This window comes from Mandrillus leucophaeus, unplaced genomic scaffold, assembly GCF_000951045.1.
Source record: "Mandrillus leucophaeus isolate KB7577 unplaced genomic scaffold, Mleu.le_1.0 Scaffold17, whole genome shotgun sequence".
NCBI classification, from domain to species: Eukaryota; Metazoa; Chordata; class Mammalia; order Primates; family Cercopithecidae; genus Mandrillus; species Mandrillus leucophaeus.
The window spans coordinates 6,508,059-6,520,592 of record NW_012101698.1 but is presented as its reverse complement, the minus strand read 5'-3'; the positions used below and the strand labels follow the sequence as shown (position 1 = coordinate 6,520,592).

At 44.0% G+C, this 12,534-nt stretch overlaps 1 protein-coding gene across 1 annotated transcript in view; it reads left to right on the top strand.

Annotated features, from left to right (window-relative positions):
* Positions 1 to 12,534, top strand: part of WDR59 (WD repeat domain 59) — a 152,038-nt gene that overhangs the window by 75,795 nt on the left and 63,709 nt on the right. Inside the window, exons 9-11 of the mRNA XM_011976799.1 lie at positions 4,489 to 4,566; positions 6,432 to 6,588; positions 12,164 to 12,243. Coding sequence (XP_011832189.1) covers positions 4,489 to 4,566; positions 6,432 to 6,588; positions 12,164 to 12,243 — 315 coding nt within the window. The remainder of the gene's footprint in view (positions 1 to 4,488; positions 4,567 to 6,431; positions 6,589 to 12,163; positions 12,244 to 12,534) is intronic.

Sequence of the window (12,534 nt, the reverse complement as noted above, 5' to 3'; positions counted from 1 at the left end):
CTGGGCACGGTGGCTCACACCTGTAATCCCAGCACTTTGGGAGGCCGGGGTGGGTGGATCACGAGGTCAAGAGATCGGAATCATCCTGACCAACATGGTGAAACCCTGTCTCGACTAAAAATACAAAAATTAGCTGGGCGTGGTGGTACATGCCTGTAGTCCCAGCTACTTGGGAGGCTGAGGCGGGAGAATTGCTTGAACCTGGGAGGTGGAGGTTCCAGTGAGCCGAGATCGCGCCCCTGCACTCCAGCCTGGCAACAGAGCCAGATTCCATCTCCAAAAAAAAAAAAAAAAGAAAGAAAGAATAAAGAAAAGGGGGAAGAAAAGGAATCCTTGATACTTTCCTCTTCAAGTCCAGCATCTGGTTCTTTAAATACACATCTCGTGACATGGAAAAGATCTTTCAAAAAAACAGCCATTGAGTAGTTTCTCTTGCTGCCACCAAATGTGTCCCTTGGACTGAAAATGAGAAAGCTGAGATTTTTTTTTTTTAAAGAGCAGCAAATCTAAAACATTAGAAGTTTATTAGAAGTTTTTTTTTCTTCCTGGAAATTCTTTTTTTTTGGTTTTTTTTTTTTTTGAGATGGAGTCTCACTCCGTTGCCCAGGCTGGAGTACAGTGGTACAGTCTCAGCTCACTGCAGCCTCCACCTCCTGGGTTCAAGCGATTCTCCTGCCTCATCCTCGCAAGTAGCTGGGACTCCAGGCGCGTGCCACCTTGCCCGGCTAATTTGTGTATTTTTAGTAGAGACTGGGTTTTATCGTGTTGGCCAGGCTGGTCTTTTAACTCCTGACCTCAGGTGATCTGCCCGCCTCAGCCTCCGAAAGTGCTGGGATTGTAGGTGTGAGCCACCGTGCCTGGCTTCTTCCTAGAAATTCTTGAGTTTTCTCATTTTATGTTTAGCTATTTGATTATTAGTCTTGAATCAAAACAGGGATGCTATTAAATTTAGCAGTTATGCCATCTAAACTTTTCAATCTAAATCATTACTTTTTTTTTTTTTTGGAAATAGGCAAAATTACACTCACACGTCTGCTCAGAAATGATTGCGTTCACCTCTTCCCATGCACTCAATGGAGGAACCTCATCCAGCCCTCAGGCAGGCTGGGGAACTAAGCAAGAGTTTACAGCTGGGTGTTTGCCTGTTCCTGTGTGCTGTGCTCTGTAATACTCATTCATTCATATTGTGCATTAAGTAGAGGAACAGCTTCTAAGATTTATTAACACCTCATTGTTGGCACATAGAACGCTCCCTTACATTCCAGGTTGACTCATTTGTATATTTCTTTGGGATATCGTGATTTTCTTTTGAGAGGAGAAAAGGTCACCCACTTCGAACTCTATTTAGATTTTTCAGAAGGTTATGAAACTCCAGACAAGTCATTTCCATTTCCATTCAGGCTTATTCACAAAATTATTAACCAAACCAAGCAAAACCTTTGGAAAGCCTCTTCCTTTGCTCTGAAACCATGTAAAACCAGCTTTAAACCATTTTGAATATTTTAAAGTGTAGTAAGAGATTTGTGGGTCTGAATATATATCCCTATACTTTATTAAGTCTCTAAAAGTTTTGAAACAGAGAAGGCCAGCGTGACAGTACTTGTGTGGGTCATATCCTTCTACAGCAAAGGTTATGATTATTAAAGGCCGTTATCAAAATTGGTTTCTTTTGTAAGGAGGAGGAAAGTACTTCTCACATCTGTGGCTTGTTGGCCATCCTCACTTTGGGGAGATTTTCAACCATTATTCACTCTTCAATTTTATTTATTTATTTTTTTGAGACGGAGTCTCGCTCTGTCGCCCTGGTTGGAGTGCAGTGACCGGATCTCAGCTCACTGCAAGCTCCGCCTCCTGGGTTCACACCATTCTCCTGCCTCAGCCTCCCGAGTAGCTGAGACTACAGGTGCCCGCTACCTCGCCCGGCTAGTTTTTTGTATTTTTTAGTAGAGACAGGGTTTCACTGTGTAGGCCAGGATGGTCTCGATCTCCTGACCTCGTGATCCGCCTGTCTCGGCCTCCCAAAGTGCTGGGATTACAGGCTTGAGCCACCGTGCCCAGCCACTCTTCAAATATTACTTCTGTTCTATTCCTTCTCTTTCCTTTCCTCTGGAACAATAATTATACATCAGCTGGGCGTGGTGGCTCACACCTGTAATACCAGCACTCTGGGAGACCGAGGCAGGCAAATCACCTGAGGTCAGGAGTTCAAGACCAGCCTGGCCATGGTAAAACCCCATCTGTACTAAAAATAACAAAAAATTAGCCAGGTGTGGTGGTGCGTGTCAGTAATCCCAGCTACTTGGGAGGCTGAGGCAGGAGAATCGCTTGAAATCGGGAGGCGGAGGTTGTAGTGAGCTGAGATTGCGCCATTGCACTCCAGCCTGGGCAACAAGAGGGAAACTCCCTCTCAAAAAAAAAAAAAAAAGTATATATTTATTAGACTTCTTCACTGTTTTCCGTATAGTCTGATATACTTTTTACTTTTTTATTTAAAACATTTTTTTTGAGACAGGGTCCTGCTCTGTTGCCCACGCTGGCATGCAGTGGTATGATCATAGCTCACTGTAACCTTGAACTCCTTGGCTCAGTCAGTCCTCCCACTTCAGCCTCCCAATTAGCTAGGTGAGGAGACGGGGTCTTGCTTTGTTGCCCAGGCTGGTCTTGAACTCCTGGCGTCAAGTGATCCTCCTACCTTAGCCTCCCAAAGCACTGAGATTACAGGCATGAGCCACTGCACCAGCCTTGGAAACCTATGAAATACACATATGCAGAGTTGCATGTAACTGCCCCCCACACAGTCAGGGTATGGAACAGTTCCATGACACTGAAGAGCCACCTCGTGTTATTCCTTTGCACTCATACCCTCTCCTGCCCCTAACCTCTGGCAACCACTTGTCTGTTCCCCATCACTATAATTTGTTCTTTTTGAGAAGGGCTTTTTTTTTTTTTTTTTGAAGATGGAGTCTTGTTCTGTTGCCCAGACTGGGATGCAGTGGTGCTGTCTTGGCTCACTACAACCTCTGCCTCCCGGGTTCAAGCAATTGTTGTGCCTCAGCCTCCTGAGTAGCTGGGACTACAGGTGTGTGCCACCATGCCCAGCTAATTTTTGTACTTTTGGTAGATATGGGGTTTCACCATGTGAGCCAGGCTGGTCTTGAACTCCTGACCTCAAGTGATCTGCCTGCCTTGGCCTCCCAAAGTGCTGGGATTACAGGCATGAGCCACTGCACCCGGACTAGTATATAACCTTTTAAGGTTGTCTTTTTTTCATTCAACATAATGCCTTTAAGAGTCATCCAAGTTGTTTTAAAAAGTAATAATGCATAGACTTTTTAGTACTCAGTAGTATTCCACTTATGGATATGCCACCATTAATTTTCTGTTGACCCATTTAAGGACATTTGGACTATTTTTGGTTTTTGGTGATTGTGAATAGAGCCACTATAAACATTCATGTATAGGTTTTTGTGTGAACAGACATTTTCAATTTTCTAGGCCAGTTATGTAGGAGTGGTATTGCTGGGTCATATGGTATGTGTACTCTTAACTTTATAGGAAATTGCCAAAGTAGCCGGGAGTAGTGACTCACACCTGTGATCCCAGCACTTTTGGAGGCCAAGGTGGGAGGATTGCCTGAGCCCAGGGGTTCGAGACCAGCCTGGGCAACATGGCAAGATCCCATCTCTATTAAAAAAAGAAATTGTTATAGCGATTTCCATAGTGATTGCTGTCATCTATTTTTGAAAATAATTTCCTTAAAACAGTTCCGAGTTTCACTCTTGGCTTTCCTGCCTTTGTGACAAATGCTGGAGTTCTAAGTGTATGTGCCCCTCACGTTAGACGCATAGGTGTCTCTAAGGTAGTTTGTGTGGCTCACTTTGTGTGCTCTACAGTTTGAAGAACTGCACCTCAGGCGTTGGAGGATGATAGCGGGTGTGGACTTGAATGGATTGGCTCCTAGGTTCTCACACAGCTGCCTTTTTCCTTTGTGACCTTGCACATTATGTCTTGTCTTTATATAGCCTCTGCATTTAAAAAAGAGATTAAAAACATGCATTATGTGGTTGGTACAAAGATTAAATGGGAGAAAAAAGTTCTAAATATATGTCTGAAATGTAATGAGTAGTCAGGATACTTCAGCTATTGTTTTGAAATTACCTGCGTGATGTAAACATGATACAGGATCAAACACGTCTCTTTTAATTTTCAGCTCTAAAGGTCATTTCACAATCAAGCCTGTTGATAGTGACCTGCCCTGATTAGTGGTCCTCATAAAGTCCAGAAATTCTCCTGTAATGTTTTAGAAATGGAAAGGGAGGTTTCTTTGTGTCTCTGTCACAGTAGTATGGTTATAGGAGCTGAACTAAAAATATGCTGTTGAAGGGTATCTTTAGAGGACCAGAAGCAATGAGTTCAAAGGCTATGCTTATTTCAGTAGAATTTTTTATGGCATTTATTTCACAAACGATCTTGCTTGCTCTCTTCTAGTTCTGGGATTACCGCCAGCCTCGGAAATACCTCAATATTCTTCCTTGCCAGGTGCCTGTCTGGAAGGCCAGATACACAGTGAGTGAGCCACCCTGCCTCCTGATAGGAAACTTCTTTTTGGGTGTTCCAGAAACAAGGAGCCCAGGGACATGTTCTCTTATTTTCTTTGTGAGGTGATTTTATCTTTCTCTCTTGGTTTAGTGGTGGGACAAATTTGGTAATGATGGCATAAATGTTGTTAACTATTTCAAATTTTATTCTTGGCTGGTCGCAGTGGCTCACACCTGTAATCGCAGCACCTTGGGAGGCCGAGTCGGGTGGATCACCTGAGGTCAGGAGTTCGAGACCAGCCTGGCCAATGTGGTGAAACCCTGTCCCTACTAAAAATACAAAAATTAGCCAGGTGTGGTGGCGCACGCCTGTAGTCCCAGCTACTTGAGAGGCTGAGGCAGGAGAATCTCTTGAACCCAGGAGGCAGAGATTGCAGTAAGCAGAGATTGCGCCACTGCACTCCAGCCTGAGTGACAGAGTGAGACTCCATCTCCAAAAAAATAAATAAGTAAATAAAATAAAAACATTTTATTCTTTGAGTGTTGGGTAAGTATCTATATCAGAATTGCTAATCAAAGCTCCACAGAGAAGCGAGGCCATGTAAAGATACTCACTAATGATAGGGCTGGCAGCAGGGTAGATGGAGAGAGGGTCAGGAGGCTTGCGGTCTGTCAGTTGTGGTGGAGTGAACTCTGGCTTTAAATTCAGAAGTCCTGGGCTGGGGGTCATGCTCTATCATTTAATACGGATGTGGCCTTGGGGAAGCCATTAGATGTTTTTGAGCAGAAATTTCCTCTACTGTAGAATATGAATATTAACTTTTACTATGCCCTCCTTTTTTTAAAATTGTGATAAAATCCACCATTTTAAAGTATACAGTTCTGTGATTCACAAGCTGACTTTCTTTTGAAATAACTTATATGAATGTGCTTTTTAAACCATTAAATGCTACAAATAGAGTGGGTAGGCAACTATCAACCTTCCAGTAATTTTCCATTGCCACATGGGTGAGAGATAATGTATTTCCTTTAATGTCAATCTGAAAGCTAGCACAGGGATGAATAAAGCTACCTTTATATATTCGACTGTCACCGTGGGGAGCAAAAAAGATAACTTGGGTATTAAGATAACTTGGGTATTAAGCTGGTTTTGCACCTGGGATCACTTGCCAAGAAATCAGACACCCTTCTTATGAATTGAAATACTTTTCTGGATTAATATGTTTGCTTTAAAAAATAAACAGAAAAGTCCAAGAGTGCTACCAGGAAGGGTGATGAAGATAAATGTGCTCTTAGGTGACTATTTATTCCTTAAATAACAGTCTAATTCAACTAAATGGACCCCTTAGCTACCTAGCAGATTGGGTTTTGCCAAGTAAAACATGTCAGTCCTGAAGTGAGCAAGTTTTCCTCTGAGCAGTTGCGGTGCTGGGGAGGCGGGAAGGTGATGCTTCACATGGATGGCGTGTTTCTGGTGCGTTTCCACGTGGCAAGAATTAGGTTTGCTGCTCCAGGGATTTTCCCCGTCAGCCCTGCATGCTCATTCTGGGAAAGCACTTAGTAACTCTTGAGCTACTCATGGAGAGTAGCTAGGATGTGAAACAGTGTGTTTCAGTGCATAGCAATCAGAACCATTTGCTTATTTTAGAATTTTCAAAGTTCTTCAAGTGCTTGCCTCAGCCTGAGTTTTTACTTGCTGTGGTGCCTTCCGTAAGCAAAGAGAAAAGTAACGATGTTCGGCTTATGGTGTTTGGGGAAAATTTCTCCAGATGAGTTGGGGCCTTCCATTATCTAATTATTTTACTTAGGAAGAATTCCAGGTTTGGAAACTCAAGACTCAGCCGATCCTCCCTGAAATAATCTGATCATCTGCTTTTGCCTTCTCTGCCTTAGCCTTTCAGCAATGGATTGGTGACCGTGATGGTTCCCCAGCTGCGGAGGGAAAACAGCCTTCTCCTGTGGAATGTCTTTGACTTGAACACCCCAGTCCACACCTTCGTGGGGCATGATGATGTGGTGCTGGAGTTCCAGTGGAGGAAACAGAAGGAAGGTGAGTGGCAGAGGCCTGCTGCCGACTTTCCTTCTGAGCTCTGGTGACAGCAGTGCTAGTCAGTGCTGCCGTGGAGTCCAGTAAGGAAGACATAGAGAGAGCTAGGCTTTAGGAACCAGAGAGCCAGGACTGTTGCCATCTTTCATCATAGGTGGGTAAAGGGACTATATAAGGCTGCTGTTCCTCTTCCAAATTCTGTCCTCTTCTCTTAATTTTCAGCGTAGTCTCTCTTGCTTGGAAGAGATCTGCTCCAGTAAGAGAAGGAAGATAGAGATTTGCTGTTGGATCATTTCTGGGACTGAAAGACTCTGGGCTCAGAAGTCCAGGACATTTACCCCTTGCCACTCTGTTGATGAGGGAGACCCAAGGTGGTCGTTAGGACTGCCTACTACATACCCTCAGTTGTCTTCATAAGCACGTAGTGCTATTTTACCTCCCAGCCCTTTGAAGATAGATTTGGCTGATAGACTTGCTTTGATCATGACACATGATGTGGTCCCTCCTGGGTTGAAAGGTTAGGGGCTGATGTGCAGTTAAACGCCCTGTTTGCCTCTGCCACATCAGTTGGCAAAGCTCAAGATAGAGCTGCTTCCAGCACATCCTGGCACGAGGATGAGGCGGAGATGCAGAGCAAGCAGGAAATGTAAGCCACCGAGGTGCTGGGGTGGTTTGTTATTGCAGCTTCATCATCCAGCCCTCGCTCATGCAGGGCCCCAGTGTAATGGGAGTCAAGAAGCTGCAGCCTCAGTTTCTCCATCAGCTCACCATGCAAGTTTAGATACAGCCTATCTTTTCTTGCGATCGTTTTGCCATGATCTCTAAGTGTTTGACAGAATACAAGTTTATTTGTTGGTGTTTTCATGTTGCACATGGGAAGCCAGGCAGGTGGAGTGATGTGACTTGTCCAGGGTCCCCAGAAAGGTCTCTAGTGGACTTGGGATTAGAGCAGTCATCTTCTGTCCCAGCTTGTTTGTGACTCTCATAAACTTCTTCCAGAATATTTATTAAAGAGACTCTTTTGGCCGGGCGCGGTGGCTCACACCTGTAATCCCAGCACTTTGGGAGGCCGAGACGGGCGGATCATGAGGTCAGGAGATCGCGACCATCCTGGCTAACACGATGAAACCCTGTCTCTACTAAAAATACAAAAAATTAGCCGGGCGTAATGGTGGGCGCCTGTAGTCCCAGCTACTTGGGAGGCTGAGGCGGGAAAATGGTGTGAACCCGGGAGGCGGAACTTGCAGTGAGCCGAGATGCGCCACTGCACTCCAGCCTGGGCGACAGAGTGAGAATCTGTCTCAAAAAAAAAAAAAAAAAGATAGTCTTTTGATCATCCTGTTAACTTTCCTATGCATGTTTCCAGAATCTCTCTTGCTTCTAGAAACATGAGGCTGCCTGATGTTTATCCCACCAATTGCATGCATGGGTTTTGGCTTTGAACTTAATCTCTTGCATTTTGCCGTAGAAAACAGATGATGTGGCCAGGCGTGGTGGCTCACGTCTATAATCCTAGCACTTTGGGAGGCCAAGGCGGGTGGATAACTTGAGGTCAGGAGTTCGAGACCAACCTGGCCAGCATGGTGAAACCCCATCTCTACTAAAAATACAAAAAAAATTAGCCAGGCCTAGTGGCACATGCCTATAGTCCCAGCTACCTGGGAGGCTGAGGCAGGAGAATGACTTGAACCCTCAGGCAGAGGTTGCATTGAGCTGAGATCGCACCATTGCACTCCAGCCTGGGAAACAGAGCAAGACTCCGTCTCAAAAAAAAAAAAACAACAAGAAAACAAAACAGATGATGTGATTTCCTCAGTCTAGCGGGAGGGGTTGACCAGTAGTTTTGGATGGAAATAAAGTTTTTAGGAACCCATTTTTAGTTACTCATGTTGTCTTTAAGCTGGTGGGGTGAGTTATGTAAATTGGAACTGCCTGGCCAGTAGCAATTTTGAGTACAAGTTACTATTTAACTTTTTTTTTTTGTTTTAACTGTGAAAGAGGGGAATAATACACACTGGGGCCTACTTGAGGACAGAGGGTGGAGTGGGGAGAGGATCAGAAAAAAATAACTGTTGGGTACTAGGCTTAGTACCTGGGTGCTGAAATAATCTGTACAGCAAACCCCTGTGACACGAGTCACGTGTGTAACAAACCTGCACATGAACCCCTGAATCTAAAATAAAAGTTTAAATTAAAAAAATTTTTTTTTTCCTGTGAAATATATCATGTATTTGAAAATTACATGGAACACGTATAGTGCAACAAATAATTATAAAGTGAAAATCTATGTAATTACCATGCAGGTCAAGAAAGAAAATGATGCCAGGAGCCCCAAAGCTTCCTGATCATAACCCCCTCCTTCCCTGAGAGCACTACTCCCCTAATGCTTATGATAACCATTACTGGATTTTTCCTGTGTTGTTTCACTGCCTGTTTATGAATCCCTAGGTAGTTTAGGTTTGCCTGTTTCTGAACCTTTTACAGACTGAATTATTATGCATGTGTGTTTATTCAAATGTTCCTTATGATAGGGTTATGTCCCGATAAACCCATTGTAAGTTGAAAATATCATAAGTAGAAAATTTATTTTAGGCCGGGCACCGTGGCTTACACCTGTAATCTCAGTACTTTGGGAGGCTGAGGTGGGTGGATCACGTGAGGCCAGGAGTTCAAGACCAGCTTGGCCAACATGGCAAAACCCCATCTCTACTAAAAATACAAAAATGAGCCAGGTGTGGTAGTGCGTGCCTGTAGTACCAGCTACTCGGGAGGCTGAGGCAGGAGAATCTCCTGAACCCGGGAGGCGGAGGTTTCAGTGAGCTGAGATTGTGCCACTGCACTCCAGCCTGGAGACAGAGCGAGACTGTCTCAAAAGGAAAAAACAAAAACAAAACAAAAAAAACAAACATATTTTACCCACCTAACCCACTGAACATCATAGCTTAAGTAGCCTACCTTAAACATGCTCAGAACACTTCTATCGTCCTACGTTTGGGCTAAATCCTCTAATACAAAGCCTATTTTAAAGTGTTGGCCGGGCGCGGTGGCTCAAGCCTGTAATCCCAGCACTTTGGGAGGCCGAGACGGGTGGATCACGAGGTCAGGAGATCGAGACCATCCTGGCTAACACGGTGAAACCCCGTCTCTACTAAAAAATACAAAAAACTAGCCGGGCAAGTTGGCAGGCGCCTGTAGTCCCAGCTACTTGGGAGGCTGAGGCAGGAGAATGGCGTAAACCCGGGAGGCAGTGAGCTGAGATCTGGCCACTGCACTCCAGCCTGGGTGACAGAGCGAGACTCCATCTCAAAAAAAAAAAAAAAAAAAAAAAAAAGTGTTGAATATCTCATACACTTTATTGAATACTTTGCATTATGTTAAAATTGTGACAGTTTCACGCCATCATAAAGTCAAAAAATTGTTAAGTTGAACCATTGTAAGTTGGGAACCATCTGTATTTTACTTCTTTCTCAACCGAAGGTTGTTCCAGTTTACTTTTACTGCCATGTCTTCGTCATCAATTTTTTTTTTTTTTTTGAGGTAGGGTCCCACTGTGTCACCAGGCTAGAGTGCAGTGGCACAAACATGGCTCACTGCAGCCTCGACCTCCTGGGCTCAAGCAGTACTTCCACTTCAGCCACCTGAGTAGCTGGCACTACAGGAGTGTGCCACCACGCCACCTAATTTTTTGTATTTTTTAGAGATGGGTTTCACCATGTTGCCCAGGCTGGTAGTAGTCATCAAGTTTTATTGGACCACTTCATGCTTTGATTTTACTGTGGGGAAGGATTTCTCAAAGAGGTAGGAAGTGAGTCAGGATGTTGTGGCCAGGGGACAAGGATGCCTCCTGAGGGAAGCAGTAGTCCTTGGTTTCAGGTGTTACTGACAGATCAAAATGTAGAATAAGAGAAAAGCATTTAACTGACCAAATCGGAAGCCATATAATCATTAAGAAAGGAGTTCCAGGCCAGGTGCAGTGGCTCACGCCTATAATCTCAGGACTTTGGGAGGCCAAGGCAGGTTGATCACTTGAGGCCAGGAGTTCGAGACCAGCCTGGCCAACATGGTGAAATCCCATCCCTACCAAAATATATTAAAAAAAAAAAAAAATTAGCCAGGTGTGGTAGCGCGTGCCTATAATCTCAGCCACTCGGGAGGCTGAGGCAGGAGAATTGCCTGAACCAGGAGGCAGAGGTTGTTGCAGTGGGCCGAGATTGCATCACTGCACTCCAGCCTGGGTGACAGAGTGAGACCCTATCTCAAAATACAAAAAATTAAATAAAAAAAAAAAAAAAGGCGTTCCAAAAGCAAATTGAGGAGAGAAGCCAGATCATATTGTGGCACAAACAGGGGCAGCAGGAACCGATTTAGGGAATGAAGTTACTCTCAAAGCCAAGGCGTAGAATTAGCCAATTGGGAGAGGCTGCTGTCCTCTCTGTTGGAAGGCAGGGAGAAGATACAAGGGAGTCGGGGAAGCAAAGGGCCCCTTGGGACCAGCTGGGGAGGCACAGGTCGAGGGGTTGAGTTAATTTGTAACCTTTAGAAAGGAATTAGGCACCTTTTCCTCAAAGTCAGGGGCATGAAGAGAGGCCAGATGTAGGGTCAGAAGATTGTTGATGTGGACATGAGGCAAGATGGTGGCACTTGTAACAAGCCGTGGTTCAGAATAGTTGCTCTCTGGCTCACCATGCCTAGTTTTATATGAAATATTGAGGAGTGAAATTTTGGTTGAAGGTGGTGACGCAGAGAAGGAACCAACTCACCCTGTGACCTTGGACAGATCATATTCTCTCGCCTCAGTTTCCCCATCCATTAAGTTAAGAAATTGGATGAAATTATTTCTAAATTCTTTGCTCTCTGAAGGTGGCTGTGAAGGAGATTCTAGGTACTGCAAAATTATCTGCAAATGTCCTGATCTTCCAAGAAGTTATTTCATAAAGCACCCTGTACCTTTTCAGGATAATCCCTTTGACCAGACTTAAGATGAAAATATGATTCAGTCAAGTAAGAACATTAAGGATTGATTATTCATTTTACAAAGAGATGCATCACTTTACCAAAAAATTCTTTTGAATGGTAAGATGCTGTGATGCATTTGAAACAACCCATTTTGCAAAAATATGTTCATCTCCAGCTCCTTGAGAGCATGTAAAAGGAGGAACATTTGCAGAGGTGAAAGGTTAGTGTCACATTAAATCCTAGCATCGCTCTTTACCTGCTAATTTGCCAGTTAGTATTTCACTTCATTTAAGTTTCTGCTCAAATGTCATTTCCTTGGGGAGTTCTATCTAAAAATGGTTCCACCGTCAGTCTCTGTCCTCTTATCCTGTGTTATTTTTTATACCAGATGTTTTATCAGATATTTATTTGTCTCTTTCTACCACTGGAATGCACTATCTATAAAGATAGAAATTATATTATTCATGATCTAGTCCCGGTACCTAGAATAGTGCCTGGCATTTCAGAGATGTTCAGTAGATATTTGTTGAACGGATGGATGAATCTCACTCCATTTCAACCTATAGCAAAATGGATGTTGAATCCAGAAGAATTTCCAGGATTCTTATTTGGTGATTTCTAGGGTCCAAGGACTATCAACTGGTGACGTGGTCCCGGGATCAGACCTTGAGAATGTGGCGGGTAGATTCCCAGATGCAGAGGGTATGTATTCAGTGCTATTGTGGAGAAATGTACCTGGATCCACCAAAAATATAAGATTCAGGATTTGTGGAAATTAGAGGTTACAAGATAAACTTTTTTTTGTTTTGTTTTTGAGACTGAGTCTCACTCAATCTCCCAGGCTGGAGTGCAGTGGCATGATCTTGGCTCACTACAACCCCTGCCTCCTGAGTTCAAGCAATTCTTGTGCCTCAGCCTCCCGAGAAGCTGGGATTACAGGCGCCCACCACCACACTTGGTTAATTTTTGTATTTTTAGTAGAGACAGGGTTTC